Raw genomic sequence first — 24558 nt, forward strand, 5'->3', positions numbered from 1 at the left:
TTATCTTCATTTGTTCTTTATGAGGTTTTTGTCTCTAGTCCTTATCATAAACATTGTTATTGTTATTAAATTTTAAGCCTTTTTCATTTTGTGAAGGCAAAAAGTGGAAACTTAATAAACACATGTATATATTAAAAAAAATTTAAAAAAGATACAGACAATTTCTAGTAGTTTTGAAATTTCTCACATGCCATATACTGGTTAATATCTCCTTCCTGATATTAATAGCCACTCTGACTTTTATTACCTTAGGTGGTTTTGCCAGTTCTTGACCTCCATGTAAATGAAATGATAACAATGTTTACTCTTTGGTAACTGGCTTCTTTTGCCCCACATTGTATCTGTGAGATTTTGCCCAGGTTGTTGGTGTAGCAGCAGTTCCTTCTTTTTCATCGCAGTGTAGTATTTCATTGTTATGAATACATGGTAAGATAATTACCCATTTTAATGCCAAATGAAAAAACAAATTCAAAATAAAGTAAGGAGACTTTGTTTAAAAAGACTATTGCAAGAAGAAAGATGCTCTGACTTAAGGTCTTTCAGCTTCTCCAAGGTCAGGCAGAAAGGGCTTCTCTTCTGTAGGAATAAGAGGCTAGGAGGAGTCAGGTGCTGGGAAATGGGGTGAGCATCGTCTGTCTGTGCTGTAAGCTGGCGCTGAGGAGGGTCCATTAAGGAGAGTTGGCTCATTTGTAAGCATGGATACTAACACTAGAAATTGCTTCTTTGTAACAGAAGGATGTTTTTCCGTGATTGCTGAACCTGAGAGGCAAGAGAAATTTGATGGGCACATGGGGAGGAGAGAAGCTGAACTAAAGCTTGGCAAAGTTAAGTTAGGGAGCACTTAGTTGAGATTGGTCAGTGAGGACAAATAGTTCAGCTATTCATTTATGGGATGAAGACGGGGAGTTTGATCTGTGTCTGTTATTGTCATAGGCAAACAAGGGGGTCATTGATGAGTCCTGTCTAGGCCATTTGGGGAAGGATAGTTCTTTGTAGTAAGCAAAAGAATGGGGTATGTCTTAATGGTTTGCAGTGCCAAGAGCTCAGGTAGAGTTCAGGTATTACTATTACTATTATTGATGAGTACCACATATTCATAACGTTTTCAGTTGGGCCATTATGATTAAAGATATTATGAGCATTTTTATACACGTGTTTTGCCGAACCTCAGAATTCATATCTTTTGGACATACACTCAAGAATAAAATTTTTGTGTCTTTGGGTTTATGTACATTGGACTTTACAAGATACGGATAATTTTTCAATTATTCTCCTATCATCAGTAAAAGTCTCAGTTGCCATACTCCCTCAGCAAAACTTGATATTAATGGTAATCATTTTGGTTTTAGCCATTTGGCACCAGTACAATGGACTGTGGTTTTAAATTACATTTCTTTGATGATTAGTGTTGGTGAACACCTTTTCATATGTATGTTGGACTTTATCTTCTTTTGCAAAATAACTTTTCAAGTGTTTGCCCACTTTAAAAAAAATGTTGAATTTATTACTGTCTTTTGATGGACTGAAGAATTTATTTATTTATTTTTTGAAGACAGAGTCTCACTTTGTCACACTTGATAGAGTACTATGGCGTCATAGCTCACAGCAACCTCAACATATTGGGCTCAAGTGATTCTCTTGCCTCAGCCTCTCAAGTAGCTGGGACTACAGGTGCCTGCCACAACGCCTAGCTATTTCTTAGAGACAGAGTCTCTTTCTGGCTCAGGCTGGTCTCAAACCTGTGATCTCAGGCAATCCACCCACTTTGGCCTCCCACGTGCTGGGATTACAGGCATGAGTCACCATGCCCGGCCACAGAAGAATTCATTTCTAATGAAGTTTGATATGTTACTCTTTTATGATTAATACTTTTGCATTTTATTGAAGAAATATTTCTCTACTCCGAGGTCTGGAAGGTAAATCTTTTTTTGTTTTATTTTTTGGAAGGAGCTTGGTTTTTTTATATTTCACATTTAGATCTGTCATCTATTCCAATTTATTTTTGAGTATGATGTAGAATATTGTTAAGACTCATTTTTAGAATAAGGATGTCTCAGTTTTTGTTTTTTTTTTTATAGTTTTCGGCTGGGCCTGGGTTTGAACCCACCACCTCTGGCATATGGGGCTGGTGCCCTACTCCTTTGAGCCACAGGCACTGCCCAAGAATGTCTGAGTTTTGCAGCACATTTACTGAAAAAATCCTGATAGAGTACTACCAAACAGCGCTTGGGCCTTTGATGTAAATCAGTTACCTGCTTCTCTTTTCTGTCCCACTGGCCTTTAGTGCTTACCCTCCTGCCAGTGCCACACTGTCTTACTACGGTCGCTGAGCGCCTGGCAGGCTACGTCCTGTCTAGCTTGTTCTTGTTCAGCATTACCTTGGTAATTCCAGGTCCTTTGCATTTCCCTACAAATTTTAGAATTAGCTTTTCCATTTTAATACAACAGACAAGGCTGGGATTTTTATGTCATAACGTGGACTAAATGTTATTTTTATTTTATATTGAAACATTAACTTAGAAAGTAAATAAAAAGAAAGACACATGAATAAAGGCAAAGTAAACATATACCAATGGGAATGAAGTGATTTACCTTAACAAAGGGATAACCTAGTCTTTTTGTAAATTTCAAATTAACATGAGAGTGCAAATGTTCAAGTTACATTTTTTTCAATTCTCAAGTTAAATTCAAGTTGTAGTCGAGTCTTTCACCCAGGGGTTATGCTGAACACCATCATCTTGTGCACATTAGGTGAGATCCCGCCAATTGCCATCTCTCTTTTCTCCCCTCCCTCCCCCTTGCTAAACTATATTTGTGTTTTATCTTTTGTGTGGATGTGTAGTTGTCTATATGTTGCTTTCATATGTGTACTGCGTATATTGGATACTTTTGTTTTCCATTCTTGAGATACTTTACTAAGAAGAAAGTGTTTCAACTCCATCCAGATAAACACAAAAGATTCGAAGTCTCCATCTTTTATGGCTGAATAGTAAGTACTCCATGGTATGCACATACCACAGTTTCTTAATTCATTCATGGGTTGATGGGCATTTGGATTGCTTCCACAGGTTGGCAATTGTGAACTGAACTGCAATCAACATTCTGGTGCTAGTGCTCTTGTGGTAAAATGACTTTTGTACTTTGGGGTAGATACCTAATAATGGGATCGTGGGATTAAATGGAAAGTCACCTGTGAGTTCTTTGAGAATTCATCATACTTCTTTTCCACAAAGGTTGTATTAATTTGCAATCCCACCAGCAGTGCCAAAGTGTTCCCTTCTCTCCACATCTGTGCCATCCACTACACCATCTGCAGTTTGGGGACTTTGTGATGTAGACTAATCTCACTGAGTGAGGTGATGTCTCAGAGTGGTTTTGATTTGCATGAGCATTTTTGATGCTGAGCATTTTTTCATGTTTCTTGGCCATAGAATCATCAACTCTTTTATAAATGTTTTTAGACCTGGCATAATGATTAGGTGAACCATACTAAAAACAAACCATAGCATTGAATAGTATACTTTGAAGAATGGAAACTTAGGACTTTCTGTTTCTTACCTTGTGTGCAATTATCATTATGAATCAGGGGTGGAATTCCATGAGGGCAAGTGTTTTGGTATGTTTTGTTTGCTGGTGTTTTTCAATAGCCTAGAGAAATTCCTAGCTCTAGCAGTCACTCACTAAATATTTATTGGATGACTGGATAGATCTACATGTACCAATATTCAGAATGTGTGTTCTATTTAAGTATGTGTTTTATGAGTGGCACATAGTTAGAATTTTTAAAAAATTTGCATTGAAAGAATATTTGTTCACCAAAAGCAGTGTTAAGAAAATACAGAAAGTTACAGCTGTTGTTAATCATTTGCTAAAAGTACTGGGTATTGCATCATAATAGTTTTAAAACAAATTTTAAAAGCAGTCACATTCATATATTTCTGGTTACCTATAAGCTAAATTGTTTATAATACAATGCAGTATATTTCATTTTTTTTTTTTTATCTACTAGGTACTCCTATGAGACCTCTTAATATCTGGTGGACACCTAGGAAAAGTTAGCTTGAAACGTTTAAGGAGGAAACTAAATCTGTCTGACTCAGTCTTTAAAGGCAAATAGTCTCATTTATATTATCATTTCCCTTCATTCCTTCCCCGCCTTACTGTGAAGGAATTCTCCTCTGTTCCACCTAAGGCTAATTCTACTCTTGTATCCTGCTTTGTGGGTACAATGTGAAATTGAAATTAACTTTTGCAAATTTATCCTTCAACTGGATCTTTTTTTTTTTTTTAATGTACTCAGGTTTCTCATTACTAATGAAAAGAAAAATGTCAATACTTCTTAACCCTGTGCCCATCTTTAGTTGTCACTGTGTGTTTCTCATTGTTCAGAGTTTATATAGTCAGACTTTTCTTTTGTTGGGGGGAGGAATAAAAAAACTAGATATATTTTGTTAATTTCCAGAGTTGAAATGGTTAGAGACTGTATTCACTGATGTTTCATCCTGATGATCTTTAGTTTTTATCATTTTATGTACCAGATTCTCCTTAAAAGAAACCCAAGAATTTATAGTTTGTTTCCAAGCAAAAGCTATGCAAATAGTTCAAACAATAAGCCAAATTAATTCAGTAAAAGAACGCAGACTAATTTTGACTGACTTTTTTCTATACTAAATTGAGTGATAGATAATTAAAAGTCATTGTGCTGTATGTATACGGCATAGATTGGGGGAGAATTATCAATAGAGAATTTTAAAATATATTTTACTATGCAAAGACCACTTGACATGAGATCTACTCTCTTAACAGGTTTTTAAGTGTAGAACACTGAATGTGTTTTAAAATGTAAAGCACGGGCACAGATCTAGAAGTTGTTCATCTTGTGTAAGTGAATCTTCATACCTCCTCCACAGCCAATTGCCCATTTCCCCCTGCTCAGACTCTGGAAATGACCATTTTACCGTCTGCCCTTGTGAATTTATTTTAGATTCCAATAAAATTGAATCAGATGGTATTTGTCCTTTTGCATCAGGCTTATTTTACTCAGCATCCTTTCCTCAAGGTTCATCCATCTTGTCACAGACTGTAAAATTTCCTTCATTTTTAAGGTTGAAAAATATTCTATTTTATGTTTAAACCATATTTTTTTATGCATTCTCTTTCTTGATTATTATGCTACAATAAATATGGTAGTGCTAATATATCTTTATTTCAGTTATTTGGGGTAAATAGAAGTGGGGTTGCTGATGATGCAGTAGCTCTATTTTTAATTTTTTTTTTTTTATTTTTGCAGTTTTTGAGGGCGAGGCTGGGTTTGAACCCGCCATCTCCAGCATACGGGGCTGGTGCCCTACTCCTTTGAGCCACAGGCGCCACCCTTTATTTTTAATTTTTGGAGGAAGTTCCACGCTGGTTTTCATGGTGGCTACCTCATTTTGCATTCCTACCAACAGTGTACAAGGATTCATGTTTCTCCACATCCTTAGAAACACTTGTCTTTAAGAAACAAAACATTTAATGCTAGCCACTTATAGGTGTGAGGTGACATCTTGTTGTGATTTTGACTTGCATTTCCATGATTAGTGATATTGAACAATTGAACATCTTTTAAGAGACATGTTGGCCACTTGTGTGCCTTCAGTTCAAGTCATTTTAAAATCTGATTATTAGTTTTTTGATGCTGAGATGTAAGTGTTCCTTATATATTTTGAAAAATAACCCTTTTATATGGTTTGTAAATATTTCCTATTATTTCATAAGATGATTTCTCACTCTGTTGATCTTTTTGTTATAATTATTGCATAAAAACTTTTCAGTTTAATGTACTTCCACTTGTCTATTTTGAATTTTGCTGCCTATGCATTTGGTACTATACCCAGGAAATTATTTTTAAGACCAATGTTGTGAAGCTTTTCTCCTGTTTCCTTCTAGGAGCATTATAGATTAAGGCCTTAAGTTTGTGCTTTCAGTCCATATTAGTTGACTATTGTGTATGGTACAAGATAAAGGTCTAGTTTTATTATTTTCCTTGCAGATATTCAGTGTTCCCAGCACCATTTGATAAAGAGACTTTTCCCATTGTGTAGTTTTAGCACCCTTGTGGAAGAATGGTTGACCATATAAACTGGGTTTATTTCTGGGCTCTTTATTCTGTTAGTCTCTAGGTTTGTCTTTATAGCAGTGCCATACTGTTTTAATTATAGTTACTTTGTAATATATTTTAAAACCAGGAAGTGTGCTGCCTCCAGCATTGTTCTTTCTGAACATTATTTTGGCTGTTTGTGTTTTTAGTAAGAATTCTACAATTTTTTTCCATTTCTATATTAAATTCCACTGGAATTTTGGTAGATTGCATCGAATCTGTTGATCCCTTTGGGTAGTGCAGACATTATAACAATGTTAATCCTTCCAGTTCATGAACACAGGAAGTCTTTACATTTGTGTCTTTAATTTCTTTCATCAGTGTTTTATAATATTCAGTGTATGAGGTTTTTTACTACCTTATTTAAGGGTATTCCTAAATATTTTATCCTTTTTGATGTTATTGTAAATAGGAATTGTGTTCCTAATTTCATTTTCAGATATTTAGTTGTTGATATATAGAAAAGATATATAAAAGGCTTTTATATGTTGATTTTGTATCCTGCAACTTTACAGATTGATTAGATTAATTATCAATTCTAAGTTTGTTACGGAGGGATATGTGTGTGTGTTTGTTTAGGAGATTATGTCATTAGCAAACAGAGACAATTCACTTCTCTCTTTGCAATTCGCATGACTTCTTCTTCTTCTTTTTTTATCTAACTACTCTGCCTGGGACCTCGGGCACTATGTTGAATAGAAGTGGCAAGAGTAGGGATACCTGCTTTCATCTTAGTGTAAAGTGTAAAAGCTTTCAATTTTTAGTTCACTTATCCATCTTTTTCTCTCTTACTGTCTTTGGGGGGGTGTGTGTGTGTGTGTACTTTTTTTGTGTTTATATGCTTAGACATCTTTCTCTTTTTTTTGTGTGTGTGTGTGTGTGCGTGTAACTTCTATATATGTATTTTTTGTGGCTACTATGGGACTTATAAAAATATTTTATAATTATAGTGGTCTATCTTCAATTGATAATATCTCAACAATCACACAAATATCCCACAATTTTACTTCTTTTCACTCTTACTTTGTTATTGATATCTAGTGACATTTTAATTTATTTTTAAATAAATAGCTATTTTAATGATTTTTCTTAGGTTTTGTGTTAGTGTTAAAATGATTTATAGTAATATAAATTATAGTAATTTATAATATTAAGTTCACTGCATTGTCACCACCTTTGGGACCTTGAGCCTTCTTGTCAGAGCTGTCACTTCCAGAGGCTGCTCCCTCTTTCCCTTTCCCAGACCCAGTTTTTCCTTTGGATGGCATCTTTGAAACTTCTCATTCAACTTGCAACTCCTTTTAGCATTTCTTATCAACCTGTCTAGTGATGATAAGCCTCCTTAGCTTGTGTTTGTCTGGGATAGCCTTTATATCTCCTTCATTTTTCATGGCCAGTTTTATCAGATATAGTATTTTTGGTTGACATTTATTTTCTTTTCAACTCTTTGAATGAATCATTCTACTGTCTCTGGCCTACAGGGTTTCTGCAGAAAAGTCCACTGATAGTCTTATGGAAGTTCATGTGTACATCACAAGTGGCTTATATCTTGCTGCTTTCATAATTTCCTCTTTGCATTTGACAAAGACTGAGAGGGGAGGATCTTTCTTTGTGGTGAACTTTACCCAATCAGCTAGAAACCTGGATAGAACCAAAATGCAGAGGAAAGGTGAATTATCTCTCTTTCTTTCTAAGTCTCTTGGAGCTGGGACAACTTTTTTCTCCTCTGTGTGGATTTCAGAATGTAAGGATCTCTGGTCTTTGGAATGCAGGACATATGTACCAGCAGCTCCCTAGGTTTCAGGCCTGCAACCTCAGACTGCTACACTACTGCCTTCCCTGGTTCTAAGGCTTTTGAAGTTGAATGGAGTCATGCTCCATTCAAGCATCCCAGGGTCTCCTGCTTGCAGATAGCTCTGTAATTGCATAAGCCAATTTACCTAATAAAACCCCTCTCATATGTCTTTCTATATGCAGGCACATATTGTTTTACTGCGTTTCACTTTATTGTGCTTTGCAAATAGGGCATTTTTTTTGCAGATTGAGTTTATGGTAACCCTTTTTTGAGCTAGTATATCAGTGCTAATTTTTTCAAAAGTATGTGATCACATTGTGTGACATTTGGTAATTCTCCTAATAATTCAGTCTTTTTCCTTACTATTATATCTAATATCGTGATCTGTAATAAATGATATTTGATGTTAGTCATTGTAATTGTTTGCAGTGCCACAAATTGTGCCCATATAAGATGGCCAGCTGCACTGATAAATGTGGTGTGTGTTCTGACTGTTCCTCTGAACAGCTTTTTCTCTACATCTCTCCCTCTTTTTAGGCCTTCCTATTCTCTGAGGCACAACAATATTGAAATTAGGCAAATTAATAACCTTTATGGCCTCTAAGTGTTCGAGTGAAGAGTTGCTCGTCTCTTACTTTAAATCAAAAGCTAGGAATGATTCAGCTTAGTGAAGAAGGCATGTCAAAAGCCAAAATACACTGAAAGTTAGACCTGTTTGCCAAACAGTCAGGCAAGTTGTGAATGTCAAGGAGAAATTTTTAAAGAAAATGAGAAGTGCTAATCCAGGGGACGTACAAATGATCAGAAAGCAAAACAGTCTTATTGCTGATATATTTTAGAGGTTTAGAGATGAGATCGAACCAGCTACATTTCCTTAAGCTAAAGCCTAACCCAGGGCAAGATCCTAACTCTTTACAGTTCTGTGCAGCTTGGCAGAGGTGAGGAAGCTGCAGGAATAAAGTTTAAAGCTAGCAGAGGTGGTTTATTAGCTTTAAGGAAAAAAATTCATTTGCATAACATAAAGGTGGAAGGTGACACAGCACGTACTGATATCAATAAAAACTGCAGCAAGTTGTCCAGACGATCTAGCTGTGATCATTGATAACCGTGACTACACTAAACATCAGATATTTAGTGTTGGCAGAATGTCCTTATACAGGACATCTATATGTCCTAGATAGGAGATGTAACAGCCTAGCTTCAAAGAACAGACTGACTCTCTTATTACAAGCTAGTACAAAGTTGGTGACTTTAAGTTGTAACCAATGCTTACTTACTATTTTGAAAATCCCAGGGCTCTTAAGAATTGTGCTAAACTTACTTTGCCTGTGGTCTATAAATGGAAGAACAAAGACGGGATGACAGAGTTTCTTTAAGCCTACTGTTGAGATCTACTACCAAGAAAAAAAAAAGTTATCTTAAAAAAAATGTTACTGCTCATTACAATTTACCTGGTCACCCAAGAGTGCTGGCAGAGATCAATGTTCCTTTGATGTTTGTTAACACAATATCCATTCTGCAGACTGTACGTCAAGGGGTAATTTATGTTCAAGGGTTTTAATTTAATAAATACACTGTGTAATGTTATTGCTGCAATAGAGAGCAATTCCTCTGATGAATTTGAACAAAATAAATTGAAAATATTCTGGGAAAAATTAATCACTCTACATTCCATTAAGAACATTCACAGTTCATGAGAAAAGGTGAATATATCAATATGAACAGGGATTTGGAAGAAGTTGATTACAACTGTCTTGGACGACTTTGAGAGATTCAAGATTTCAATGAAGGAAATAATTGCAGAGATAGTAGAAATAATGAGAGAACTAGAATTAGTTGTGTAGCTTAAAGGCGTGAGTTAATTGCTGCAATCGGATGATAAAACTTGAATGGATGAGAGTTGCTTCTTGTGGATGAACAAAAAAAAGGGGGTTCTTTGAGATGGACTCTATTCCTGTAGCTGCTGCTGTGAACATTGTTGAAATGACAACACAATATTTAGAATGTTACATAAAACTGGTTGATAAAGCAGTGTCAGGGTTTGTGAAGACTGATTCTAATTTTGGAAGAAGGTCTACACTGGGGTTGGGCACCCATCGCTTGGTGGTTAGGACACCAGCCATGTGCTCTGGGGCTGGGGGGTTCAAACATGGCTGGGGCCCACTAAACAAACAAACAAACAAAAAAGATAGCCGGGAGTTGTGGCGGGCTCTTGTGGTCCCAGCTACTCGGGAGGCTGAGGCAAGAGAATCACTAGAGCCCAAGAGTTTGAGATTGCTGTAAGCTGTGACTCTAGGACTTTCTACCAAAGGTGACATAGTGAGACTCTCAAAAAAAAAAAGAAGAAGTTCTACTCTGGATAAAATGCTATCAAATAACATTGCATGTTACAAAGACAACTTCCTTAAGAAATCAACTGATGCAGTGAACTTCATTGTTGTTTATAATAAATTGCCACAGCCACCCCAACCTGTAAGCACCACCCCTATCCATCAGCAGCTCTCAACATTTTAGCAAAACCCTTTACCAGCAAAACATTATAGCTTGCTGAAGGCTCAGATGATTGTCAGCATTCTTTTAGGAATTAAGTATTTTTAAAATAAAAATTGTACATTTTTAGACATAATGCTATTTGTACATTTAATAGACTACAATATAGTAGCTATGTTTTTAGCTTTATGTGCACTGGGAAACCAAAAAAACTGTGTGACTCATTTTATGTTGATAATCATTGTACAGCAGTGGTCTGGAGCTGAACCCACAAAATCTTTGAGGTATGGCTGCGCATCCCATTGGTTCTCTCTCTCTGGAGAACCCTGAGCAATGCAGTTTGTTTCAGTGTGCTTTGGTCTTTTTTTGGAGGGGGGAGGGCTAGTGGATGGGATTCCTTGATCTGCATGTTTATTTCCTTCCCCAGATTTGGAAAGATTTTAACGATCATTTCTTCAAATAAGCTTTCTGGTCATTTCTCTCTTTCTTCCTCTTCTGCAGTTCCGACAATGCATAGCTTGGTGTGCTTGATCTGTAGGAAAATGAATACGTTTCTCCTATTCTCTACTTTCCATTCAATACAGTATCTCTGATACCCAAATTGTGTGTAGTTTTTCCTCAGATAAGTATCAGTAACTTCTTCAGTAAATACCAGTTGCCTGTCCTCTGATTCATTTTTAGCATTTTCTCCGGGTGCGGTCAGATCCCACAGCTTGAAAGCTCAGTCTCACAAGACATCTCCTCACTTTAGGTGCCAGTAGCTAATCTCAGGTTGAGTCCTGTACTTCTGAACAACTGGCTATAAATCTGTGCTCCCACACCCTTGTCCTGAGGTTTTATGAATGTGCTGGAGTAGCTCTTCGAGCTTAAGGAAACACTTAACTTATGCTCACCAGTTTGTTATGAAGGAATACTACAAAGGATATAGATGAACAGCCAGATGGAAGAGACGCATAGGGCAAGGTATGTGAAAAGGGGCATGGAGCTCCATGCCCTCTCTGAGTATACTACCCTGCAGGACCTTTATGTGTTTAGCTATCTAGAAGTTCTCCAAACCCAGTCATTTGGGGTTTGATGGAGTATTAATTGTATAGGCACAATGGATTAAATTATTGCCATTAATAATCAACTCAGCCACTGGCTACCAGTCATTTCTTTAGCATACAAAAAGCACCCATCACTTTAGAGATTCTAAGGATTTTAGGAGGCTTATGCTAGGACACAAGTATATAAACCTATACACACACACACACACACACACACACACACATATTTATTTATTTATTTAAAATAAATCACAAGATCACAATGTCTTGTAGTCCTTGTAAGACCCTTAAACTTTGTTTGTTCTTATTTATTTATTCATTTTGCTCTGAATGGATAATTTTAAATGATCTATCTTTGATTTGCTCATTCTTTCTTCTTCTGGTCCTAATGTGCCATTGAATTTCTCTACTGAGTATTTTAGTTTGGTTATTGTAAACGTCAACTCCAAGATTTCCATTAGTTTCTTCTAAAGTTTGCTGTCTCTTTGTAGAAATTTTCAGTTTGTACATTGTTCTCCCAGGCATGTTAAGCATTTTTATGATGTCTATTCTGAATTCCCTGTAAAATAATTCATATATTTCCATTTTGTTAGGATTTTTTTGGTTTCATTTTATTTCTTTGTTTGGATTATGTTTTCCTGTCTGTCTTTCTTGAGTCATTGTGTTGGTATCTATGCAGTAGAAAAGCCGTCTTCTTTTCTCAGCCTTCACAGACTGACCTGTATGGGAAAAGAACTTCACCAGCTAACTGGGTCGCATTTTCTGTGGCTAACACAAATTTATGTGGTAGTCTAAAACCACTGTCTCTTTTCTTAGGCCCTCAGGTGTCTACAGTATGTCAGGTTTGTCTGCCCACTGAAAAGGGGGTGTAGACCTCATTTCTTCATTAACTTTTGTAGAAACTGGAATCACTGATTTGCAAGAAATTTTTTTCCTTCTTCAGGGAGAATCTGGGAGTTGGTTTTTTTCTCTTACTGACTCTGTGTTGAACTGGGGTAGGATCTGTGGTGAGTCCTGCAAGGGTGTTCAAACTGCTACTTTGATCTTGTAGCCTTCAGGGGTTTAGTGTGTGCTAGGCCCTGTCAGTGCTTTGAGACAGGTGATGGCAAAGCTAGTCCTTCAGGTAACACCAGAAGAAGCTGTGGGGGGGGGGTTAGACATGTGGTCCAACTCCTACTCTCTTCAGAGACAACTTGGGAGCAGGGGTTTACTCTCTACTTGCTCTGCAGTGAGCCTGGGAGGGGAGGAGCTATATCAAGTGGCTCTGTGCTAATTCAAATTGCTGCATTTTTCTTGGTAGTCCCCACAAGGACTAATGTATGCTGGGCCTCATCAGCTTCCAAAAGATGGAAGAGGTAGAAGCCAGTCCTCAGGTAGTAGCTTCGGCAGGATTTCTTTCTGTAGTAGGTTCTTGGTCTCAGAAATTTGAAGAATGAACCCAGGGACCACAGATCAGTGGTAAGGGAGGATTTATTAGATAGATGGGAGCACAGAAAGAATAACAAGGACCAGAACTTCTGTCAGAGGGAAAGACCCATGTGGTATATCTCCATGTGGGTCTTTTATCTAGGAGGATAAGGTCTTGAGAATTACACTGGGCCAGGGCTTGGCAGACTTCAGTGTTGATGAGGTTATTAATAAATGAATATGGTCCCTCCAGTGGGGGAGGGCAGAGGAAATGGCAGGGAGTCCACTTCAGAAGAGGCCTGGCTTATATGTAATTACCCAGGCTTAGGAAACAGGTATCCCTTTACAGCCCTGAATGGGGAAACTCCCTATCAGTAACTGGAAAAGCTGGGATGCTGGATGTATGGTCTTACTCTTTTGCTTCAGAGGGAGAATCTGGAAGCTAGAGATTCTCTTATTATCATATGGTGCTATGCTGAGGATAAGGATTATACAGGGACAGTATGTCCTCTTTTCCTTACAATGCGGTACAATATGGTTGACTTCACACTCACCTGGGGGGCAGGAGACTCTCAGCTAATTTTAGGATTTCTCACAAAAGCCATCCATCTGTTGGTTGTTGTTGAATTGGTGTGTCCATGGGGGAAAAGAGAGTCTCAGGCTTCCTATTCATTTTCTTGCTGACATCCTTCTTAGCCAAATGTCTTAGTAGTGTCAGACCTACTGCCTCACTCCATTTGCTCACCTGTCGCTCACTATTCTAATCCCTCCTCATCCAGCTCCTACCTCTTTCTCAACTGAAAATAGTATGTTTTGGTGAAACCCATGGAGATTTGCACATCTCATCTTCACCTCTCAGTCTCATGTGGCCCTATGAAACCAGCCCATTTGTAAAATACTCTTTTTCCTTGAGTTCTGTTGATAGAACCCACTTTGGATTTACCTGTCCTTCTTGGATATTTTATTTTTTGTCTCCATTGTACACTGTCTTCCCCGTCTTCTCATTAAATGTTCCAATTCCTCATGTTTCAACTTGTGTCTTTTTCTCACTAGAAACTCTCTTTTCAAATACATGATTCTTCTAATCCATAGAATCAGCTGAGGAGCTTTTGAAAAACCCTGATGCCTGGGCCACATGGAAAACTAATTAAATCTGGAGGTTGAGGATGGGGCTAGTTTCAGTAGTTTGTAGAGCTCCTAAGCTGAATTCCATGGATAGCCACAACTGAGAATCTCTAAACAAACTCAGCGGAACCCTTGGCTTTAAATGTCATTTTTATATCAAAATAAAGAACATGGGTGTTTGATTCTGAGGTGCATAACCAGTACACAGCAGCATGCACGGCACATGGTGAGTTCTCAGTAACTGGTAAATAAATTAAGGAATGACTAAAGTGAACGGGGAAATTTAGCATAATTGGTGGTTGTATAATTTGGTTAAGCTTTTGTTGATCCCTAAGGAATCTTAGTATTTGGTTAATGGTGTAGGTTGAGTTCTTTTAGAGACAAACTCTAAAAAGAAAATTTACATGAAGAAAGGGATTACTTTTGGGAAAAGCATCTCTAAAGAGTGAGGACAGCAGGTTTAAACACAGAAACAATACAGTTGCAAATAAGGCATCAGTCCCTGCCCTAGGGAGCTCTGAAGCTGGGCTGGGCTTTAGGAGTTGTTTGAATTAGTAGATAGGCACCTGTGTTTTTCTATATCCCTGTTATTGGATGTAGGCTGTCTCAGAGCAAGACGTCTTTCTTCAACTAAAGGCTATTTCAGAAGAAACTAAGCTCTTAACTCTAAGCTGCTAACATTCCTGGAACAGCCTCACTCCTGAGGGGGAAGTCTCTGCAGTGGGGCAGCACAACATCCCCTATAGGTAGAATCACATTATCAATGCATTGGGGTCTTAGAGACTGGAACTTAAAACTTTTTTTTCTGTTTGTTTATTTTCAGGGTACAAATGATTAGTGTGTGTGTGTTAGGTAAAGATCAACTTGCAGTTGAGCTGTTTAATCATGTGCACCATATACCCTTACATTGTGCCCCTTAGGTGAGAGATCACTGATCTCCTCATCCCCTCTTCCTCCTGCCCCTTTTCTTCTCCCCCCATTTGAGTTTAAGTGTGTTCTTGTTTCCTGTGGGCATGTAGTTGTTTATCTACTGGCTTCGTATTAGTATTGAATACATTGGATTCTTGCTTTTCCATTCTTGTGATACTTTACTTAGGAGAATGCTTTTCAACTCCATCCAGATAAATACAAAAGATGTAAAGTCTCCATCTTTCTTATGGCTGAATAGTATTACCCCGCACAGTTTATCCTTTTGTGAGTTGATAGGCACTTGGATTGTTTCCACATCTTGGTAATTGTTAATTGAGCTGTGATAAACACTGTAGTACATTTCTGGTAAAAGGATTTTTTTTCTTCTGGGTAGATACCTAGTAATGGAATTACAGGCTAAAACTTTGATTCAATGGTGAATACACTGAGGTCACTTGGTAAGTGTGTATATGTGCATGTGTGTATATGATTTATCTTATAAACATTTTTGTTGGACCAGGAGGGAATACTATTATTATTTACATATATGCTATATATCGAACACAGAGAAAAGATAAATACCACTTGTCATTGTTTGCAGAGTTAGAAGTATTATTATGGGTGCTTATTTTGCTGAGCCAGGATGCTTTGATTCTGCATGGTGTGGAAAGTAATTGTACAATAAACATTATGCTTGGATTGAAGTTTAAGTTTAATTCCTTATGTCATGAATCTCATTAGTAAGCCAATTGGAAGTAGTTAGAATGTGTATTGTTTTATACTGTGGAGAAAGGTGCCATATAAATAGAAGACACTTCTTCCATGGTATGCATACAATGAGTAATCTCAGACGTGGTATAAAGTTAAAAGTGACCAAAGGACAGTCTTGAGTGAGATTGGAAGTTGCCAGTGTTCAGAATCCAGCATTTCTTCGAATAGATGCTGCTTCTTTATGCAAAGTATGTTTCTTTGAGCCATGGGAGATGTGGCTCCATAATTGGAGACAGAAAATATTTGAAAATGTTTCCACAGGCTACAACAATTTCCTAAGTCCAATGGAGGGGATAGACATTATGACTGCTGCTGTTTTTAATTATGATTCTTGGCCCATGTTAACATAATAGACTTTGCCTCACACATACACATCTTCCCATAAACACAATCTTTTCAAATATTTCTCTAAAGAAGATTGGTGCACGGCCTACAGATATATGAAAAAATGCTCACCATCCTTAATCATCAGAGAAATGCAAATCAAAACTACTTTGAGATATCACCTAACTCCAGTAAGATTAGCCCATATCACAAAATCCCAAAATCAGAGATGCTGGCGTGGATGTGGAGAAAAGGGAACACTCCTACACTGCTGGTGGGAATGTAAACTAATATGTTCCTTTAGGAAAGACTTCTGGAGAACACTTAGAGAACTAAAAATAGACCTGCCATTTGACCCTGCAATTCCTTTATTAGGTATTCCTAGACGACCAAAAATCACATCACAAAACAGATATTTGTATCAGAATGTTTATTGCAGCCCAATTCATAATTGCCAGGTCATGGAAGAAGCCCAAGTGCCCATCAATCCACGAATGGATTAACAAACTGTGGTATATGTACACCATGGAATACTATGCAGCCATAAAGAAAGATGGAGACTTTACGTCCTTCACGTTCACATGGATGGAGCCGGAAAATGTTCTTCTTAGCAAAGTATCACAAGAATGGAAGAAAAAGTATCCAACGTACACACCCCTATTATGAAATTAATTTATACCTTTCATATGAAAGCTATAACCTAATAACAGCCTAAGGATATGGGGAGGGGGGAGGGAGAAGGAGGAGGGAATGGGTGGAGGGAGTGTGATTGGAGAGATCACTTCTGTGGTTTATCTTACAAGGGTACAAGGGAATCTTTCTAAGAGTAGAATATAAACGTTTTAACACAATAAGAAAGTGACATGAAGGCTATGTTAACCAGTTTGATGGAAATGTTTCAAATTGTGTGTGAAAACACCACACTGTTCCCCAGAAGTGCATTAATATACATAGTTACCATTCAATTAAAAAAAAAAATAGGTGTCATTCACTACCTGTATTCATAAACCTGTTCTTAGTTTAATCTGTGAAAACATAATGGGAAATAAATACAGTAACTAACTGTCAAAGGAAGTGATAGTATATTATAAGATATGTAGGAAAATTCAAAAAATAAAACTACATATAATAACCACATAACTTTCTGCATTCATAAGTTAATTCATTTAATTTACTACTTGAATATATAAAGTATTTGTCTCTTTATGTTTATCTATCTGATTATATAAAAATTATTCTATATAAATGGAAGTATAATGCTAAACTTTTAAGTTGATATGTACAGACTTGTAGCAGTAGATTTTTCTTTCTTTTTTTTTTCTTTTGGGAAAGGGTCTCATTCTGTTGCTTAGGCTGGAGTGCAGTGGTACAATCATAACTATAACTTACTGTCGCCTTGAACTCCTGGGATCAAGAAATCTTCTTCCTTTGGCTTTCTGAGTAGCTGAAACTATACGCACAGATCACCATGCCCAGCTAATTTTTATGTTTTTTTTGTAGAGGTAGTGTCTTACTGTGTCGTTCAGGCTGACCTTAAACTCCTCCAGCAATCCTCCTTGCTCAGCCTCCCAGAGTGCTGGGATTATAGGTGTGAGCTTGTAATAAGTATGTTTCCCCATAAGCCCCAGCATTAGCATACATGATCAAGATGTTAGTTCTACATGATCATATAATGTACAGAGTTTGCTTCCAGTTGAGGTTGTGGCTTTTGGAAAAAGAGAATGTGAATAGCTCTCCTGAGGCATTCGGCTTCTTTCCTACTCTTTTTTGTTCTTTTTCAAGTAAGAAATTTAGAAGATGTTTAGTTTGCCAAGATAGTCTGGAGAATTCCCAAATACTCTGTATCTAGTTTTTCCTGTTATTATTTTTCCCATCCAAGTACTAAACAGGCCTGACCCTGCTTAGCTTCTGAGATCAGATGAGATCGGGCGTGTCAGGATGGTATGGCCTTAGACTATTATTTTTCATTAGTATGGTACATTTTTTACAATTAAAGAATCAATTGATACATTGCTATTAACCAAAGTTCATAGTTTTTAACCTCATGCCCTTTTTCTGTACCAGAATCCCATACAGGATACTATATTACATTTAGCCACCATGTTCCCTTAGATCCTTTTGGCTGGGACAATTACTCAGACTGTCCTTGTTTTTGATGCCCCTGACAGTTTCAAGCATACTAGTAGATATTTTGCAGAAGATCCCTCAAATGGGATTTGCTTGATATTTTCCTTAGGAGTAGACAACGGTATATGTCTTTGTGAGGAAGACCATAGGATTAAAATATTCTCATCTCATCATCCCAAGAGTACTTATCAACATGACTTTTCACCATTGAGGTTAACCTTGATCACCTGCTCAGGTAGCAGCTGTCAGGTGTCTGCATGGTCCAGTTATACTCTCCCCTCTCCCTTCTTATACTGAAATGTTTGAAAGGACGTCATCATGCAAAGGAGAAGGGAATTAGTTTCCACCAATCTGAAAGCAGAAGATGTATAGCAGTTACTTGGAATTCTTTAGGGGGGATTTTTCTGTATTTTCCCATTTATTTATTCAAGTATTATTTGTATCTATATGGATGCATATGTTTTTTAATTGTTGGATTATAATTCAATGCTACTTTGTTACTCATATCCTTATAGCTTTGGCTCCTGGAAACTTTCAGTTGGCTCCTATGTCCCTCCTTTAACATAATCTCATGGTTGTCTCTCTGTGTGTGTATGTGTGTGTTTTCAACACTCCCTTTCTTAGTTGTTATGAGATACATGCTCTGTTTAAATATCTTCTCTTTTTCTCTCACCTTTTATGAGGTTACCAGCTTAAAAATAATGACTAAGAACATCACTGTTACCACCAGTTCTAGTTGTTTTGCTTTCTTTGATGTAGTCACTTTCTGAATCCTCTCAGAGTAGTGTTCAGAAAGGGGATCTTCTATCTAAAGCCTCACCCAACAGTGACCCTTTATGTTTTCTTGTATCTGGAAAGGAAAACTGGCATTGTAAGCAAAGCATCCCACAGAGTCCCAATTCCTTGCAATAGGAGGGAGGAGGATTGCATTTATTTCTATGAAGGAAGGTTAACCTGTGGTCCACAGGCCTAGGAACATACAGAAGAGAAAACTCCATGTACATTTTTTTAGAGAAGAACATAGCTTTTATCAAATTCTCAGAGGCATCTACACTTAACAAAGAGATAAAGAATTACTGCCTTGGAGTAGAGAAATAATACAACTAGGACACTTCATATACCTCATTATTCCCTCATGCCTTAAGTCGTATGGCCCCCACCCCCATATTACATTCAGGTCTGGGAGGACCTTTGACCTGTGTTGTTGCATCTGTATTCCATGGAAAAGTGAATGATCCCTTGGGGTCAGATCTCCTGATTTGAGGAAGAAGATCAAGAAAATCTGCTCAAACACACCTTGTTTTAAATGAAGTTGTGCACTGTGGTCACTAAAGGGTCATGTAAAAATTAGAATGTTCTACAGTTAATGGAAAACTGCACTTCTTCATTTGGAAAGAAATTTCTGGATCTTTCCCTTAGTGCTGGAAAATATTACATCATATAGCTATACAGCCTGACACATTCCATGCATAACTTTACATATTAGTAATGACATTGGTTCAAGTTTAGGCAAAGGAACAAAAGAGGACTGGTTGTAAAAAGGGCTCCGATATGAAACATTGTTTTCTCTAGTCATTTGATTGCTTTGCCTGAGAAAAGAAATTTATTTTCTTAAATTAATATCATATTTCTAAGAAATAAATTCTGCTTCATAATATAATAGAATTGTTGGTAGGTTTCACAGAATAAAACAAAATACTGTAGTCAAATGGATAAAACATTGGACCGAGTTTCAGAATACGAAAACCTTAATAATGAAGTAGGCATTAAATATGATTTAATTAAAATCATTGAACTCTTCTTTTTCCTGATAACTTAGTATATATAATACTAACTTTTAGAATTATAAGGTTATGTATAGTAACATACAAAGGAAAATATGCATCATGCAAATTGTTTTAGCTTGTGGGAGAAATGCTATATCCATCTAATCTCTCAAGATAAAGATATTTTAGACTGTGGAGGTGATTTTAATGTTATTTTAGTATTCATAAGCTAAGAAAAATGATTTTTGTTTTTTAAGATGGAAGAAAAAACACTGAATTCATACATGTGAATATAAGCTACTTGAGATTTCATTACAATTATAAAATGACTTTGAATTTCTACTGTAAGGAAAGGTGAACTGTTGAATAAATATTCATGTCATATCACCTGCAGCAGAGATATGAAAATATATATTAATACAAATAAGAATAGAAGAAAATGGGCCATATGATATTTGGCATATTCCCTGAGTGTCCCATTTCTGTTATTTTCAAGGGATTTTCGTCAGCCAGTGTTAGGTTTTTGTTTAGCAAATAAGAATTACTTGTTTTTAACTGTAGGGAGAAGTAAAGGCATTTGGAGATGGTAGAAGAGTGACACTGATAAATTATAGAAAGAGCAAATTCATGTTTTCTGTGCTGATGGTTTTAAAAAATTCTTAGTAAGGCTAATGGAAATCAAGGCATAATGTACATATACCATAAAGCAGTGCGTGTCTGGATGTTAATAAGAAGGTATATAATATTTCACTTCCATTATGGTGGGTGTACCTTGGAATGAGAATTTAACTAGGAAGTGGGATTACCAGCTTTCATTCTTGACTCTCCCCTCTTAGAGAATTCTCTTAACCTGCTGTCTCTGGGTTTCTTCCCAGTATTGTAGAGTGCTACTTATTTACCTCTTTCTCACTCTTCTGTTTTCTCTCTCTCTCACTCTCCACTGAAAACAGCTGTGTGGTTACTATCGTTTTTGTTTAACCACATAGTTTGACTATCAAATGAAAGAATGTAATGGACACAATGGTTGATTCTCCAATAGCCATTTCATACCAGAATATTGATCTGAGTTAATCATGATTGTTTCTTTTTCCTTGCCAAAGTTTGGTTCAGCAATGGCCAATGCTGGGAAAATTTTGAGGGAAGAAAAATAAGTCCTGTCCCCCAAGAGAGAACCTCAGGAAGAAATGCTCTTCTCCTTCTGGAAATGATGAGTTTGCCCTATAGAGCAGACAACATGAGGCTGCAATCTACTTAGGAGAGCTGGCATATGGAAAGTCTTTGAATCAATGTGTATTTATGACTATACAAGCAACACAGGGAACTACAAAAATAGAGAAGCCTTGAATCCCTCCATGTTCAGACCATCTCCTTTCTGTCTGGTTGGTAATATACACATAGGTATTACTCATACTCACTAGAGTAAGGTGGCATGATTGAGGAAAGATTTTACAAAGGGTATGAGCTCCAAGTCAACTTAAAGACAGATTACATTAAGATTAGTACCATGAAGACTGGAAGTTACAGTATTCAGGAAGAAGGACTGATTCTGGGTCAATGAATGGATGAAGGACAAAATCTGTGAGTTAGAGGGTTAGAAAATGAATTTTACTGACACAGGCTATAGCAGGAAGGAAAAAATGTCAGGGCGAAAAGTTCTAAACTACAAAAATTGTTTTTAATTATCTCAGTCATGTTTACTTTTTATTACTTAGCAGGAATTACTTGTAATGTCCCTATTAAGAGACACAATAATAGCAGTACTTAATTGATCCTGTACAAGCCTATTTTGTAAGCAAGCAAGTTTATTTTTATCTTTGGAATGAGAAAACTTGTAGATAGGTTTGAACACTAATTTACATGCTGATATCCAATTTCCCCACATGCATACCCTCATTCTCTTTAGAGTTTTCCGTCTTTTGATAAGGGACGACAAGTGGCTCCAAGGAGGTTATAATTTCACCTGCAATGAAATGGAAAATCTCATTACCCGGCTTCCAATTCCCAAAGCTGTGATATTGGAGCTGAAGAGCCTCGAGAAGCAATTTAAAAAATCTCCATACACTCCTGCACCTTGGAGATTTAACTAATTGATTTTCCCTTTTTTAAAATGTTGTACACTCTGATTTCTTTTTGAAAGCGTCATCTGTATCACTTTATAGAATTATTAGATTTTTTACTAAACTTCTTACTGTCCTGTCTCACCTGTAGTGGTTGTCTCTAATAAGATTATATGATAATCAACTCAAAACAGAATTTCTTCGTGGGTAAGAACTTTAATTTCAGTACAAAGCCAAGCCTGCTGCATCTAAATGTACTTTATATAAATTAAACATGTTTTACAAAATTAACAAGACTTCTTACCATATCTGTTTAAAACTGGCAATGCTAGATGTTGCAAGTCTAGCTTGGATCTTCCTTATAACATCCCAGACTTGTTTTATATTTGCATTGGGGAAAATGACTATATGACAACACTTTATAGGTGGTAAACCAAACCAAGCCAAAACAACCAACAAAAACATTTCCCTTGGATTTCAAGGAAGTGCCCCATTTTTGGTTTTGTTTTATTTTTTAGACAGAGTCTCACTCTGTTGCCCAAGCTAGAGTGCAGTGTCCTCAGCCTAGCTCACAGCAACCTCAAACTCCTGACCTAAGCAATCCATCTGCCTCTGCCTCCTGAGTAGCTGGGACTGCACAGAGCCCAGCTAATTTTCCTATTTTTAGTAGAGATGGGGTCTGTCTTGATCTTCCTCAGAACGGTCTCAAACTCCTGAGTTCAAGAGATCCTCCTGCATCAATCTCCTGAGTAGCTGGGACTATGGGGGCATCAGCCACAACATCCAGCTAATTTTTCCATTTTTAGCAGAGATGTGGTCTCACTCTTGCTCAGGCTGGTCCTGAACACTTGAGCACAAGCAATCCTCCTTGTTCAGTCTCCCAGAGGGCTAGGATTACCCGGATGAGCCACAGGGCCCAGCTGGTTTTTGTTTGTTTGTTTGTTTTTTATAACAAGTATTCTGTTGGGCTCCTGACAATGTTCACTACTCTTTACTCATATTTTGAAAAGCAATGCTATTACTGGGCATTTGTCTCAACAAAACAGATTTTTCTCCCAATGAAAATGATCTCTTTCTGTTGCTTACTATTTCTAAATACTTACCAGGATTCATACTTCCTCTCTTTCTCCTCTCTTTTGCTCTCTCCTTCTCTCTCTCTCTCTCTCCCCTTTATAGTCAGCAGTCAGCAGAGGACCTGGCTCGAGTACCCGCCAACTCCACCAGCAATATATTGAACAGACTATTGGTCAGTTATGATCCCAGGATAAGACCGAATTTCAAAGGTTTGTCTTCCCCTCCCCCAAACACCCCCTTCAGTTTTTACATTTTTTACATTTAGAAACTAGTTTTGAAGGTATAAAATAATTTTCTTGTGATATTCAAAATAACGAGATGGCAAGTTGACATATAACTTTCCTGTAATGTGCTTAGGTTCGGAGCAATTTAGAGCCACAAATATTCAAAGATTAGTAAAATATTAAGTCTAATAATTTTATATGGTTACCCGTTTTTAAAAATTCAAGAAAGGTATACTTGAATTTATAGGCTAGCCTCTATAATGCATTTTCTGTACTGAGTATTCTTAACTTTAGTGGTTAAAATTTAGACTCTGCTAGTGGATGTGATTTCATTCACAGACACTGAGTTATGATTTCTAGAGTGGCCATTTACTCATTTAGAGAAGAATGAATTCTTGTAAGTAAAATTCTTACCTTTTGTTAGTATATCACATTGATGAACATTTTCTTCATTCTTTTGTTGAACAAACATGGCCATATGATTTTTAAGAATATGTTAACTTTGTGAATAAAAGTGACTGTGTGATCCACAACGTAATTTGTATTCCAACAAAATATTACCATTTATCATACCTTTCAAGAACCAAAACTATAAGTGTCATGAGCAGATTGCACAATTGTATGGCTCTTTTTTTTCTTCCTCTTTGATGGATTAGAAAAAAGCAGCATAAAAAAAAAAATCCCTTCTGGCAAACTGTAATCCTTGTTTCTAGTTAAAGACAGGTATTAATGTAGATCAGATTAACATTTTAGGGCTTGTTTTTTTTCCCCCCTTACTGAAAGGAAGGTTTACAGCTGCTTCTAGTCAACTGAAGTTATACGGCTATGTTGTAAAAATGGGTTTTTGTTCATTACCAAGACCTATTTGGTTTCTTTCAACCACAGCCGTGGTCTGGGTTGTCACATGTCTGCCATACATTGATTCACCACCTGTTTTTCATCAGTGGTTATGTGGCTAAAAGGCTAAATTCACATTTTTTCTTTGTTAACCCAAGCAGCAACCACAACGAGTTAAAAAGAAAAAAGGAAGAAATTTGCAGCATTATGCCATAGTTTTGACTCCATGAACTTTCAAATTGTTTTCCAAAAAGTTAGGCAAGAATCTTTATAATGAGTCTATTATGTATCTAACTTTGCATTTTCATGAATTAAAAATTAAAATGTAGTAATTACAAGTAAAATTTATTGAATACGGTTTTGCCAATTAAAGTAAGAATTTGAAATGATTAGGATTGGGAAAATGCAAAAAAATAATACACCTTAATTTAAAAAATGTTTTCTCAAAAGAATAGTTTGTGGTTTCC

General features: G+C 36.8%; 1 protein-coding gene across 1 annotated transcript in view; it reads left to right on the forward strand.

The window, feature by feature from the left end:
- GLRB (glycine receptor beta) overlaps positions 1-24558 on the forward strand; it is an 81444-nt gene that overhangs the window by 13423 nt on the left and 43463 nt on the right. The window contains exon 2 of the mRNA XM_003794702.2: positions 23133-23239. Within this exon, the coding sequence (XP_003794750.1) occupies positions 23133-23239 (107 nt within the window). The remainder of the gene's footprint in view (positions 1-23132; positions 23240-24558) is intronic.

The sequence above is a fragment of the Otolemur garnettii genome, unplaced genomic scaffold (genome assembly GCF_000181295.1).
Source record: "Otolemur garnettii isolate 467f Iridium unplaced genomic scaffold, OtoGar3 scaffold00085, whole genome shotgun sequence".
Taxonomy (NCBI): Eukaryota; Metazoa; Chordata; class Mammalia; order Primates; family Galagidae; genus Otolemur; species Otolemur garnettii.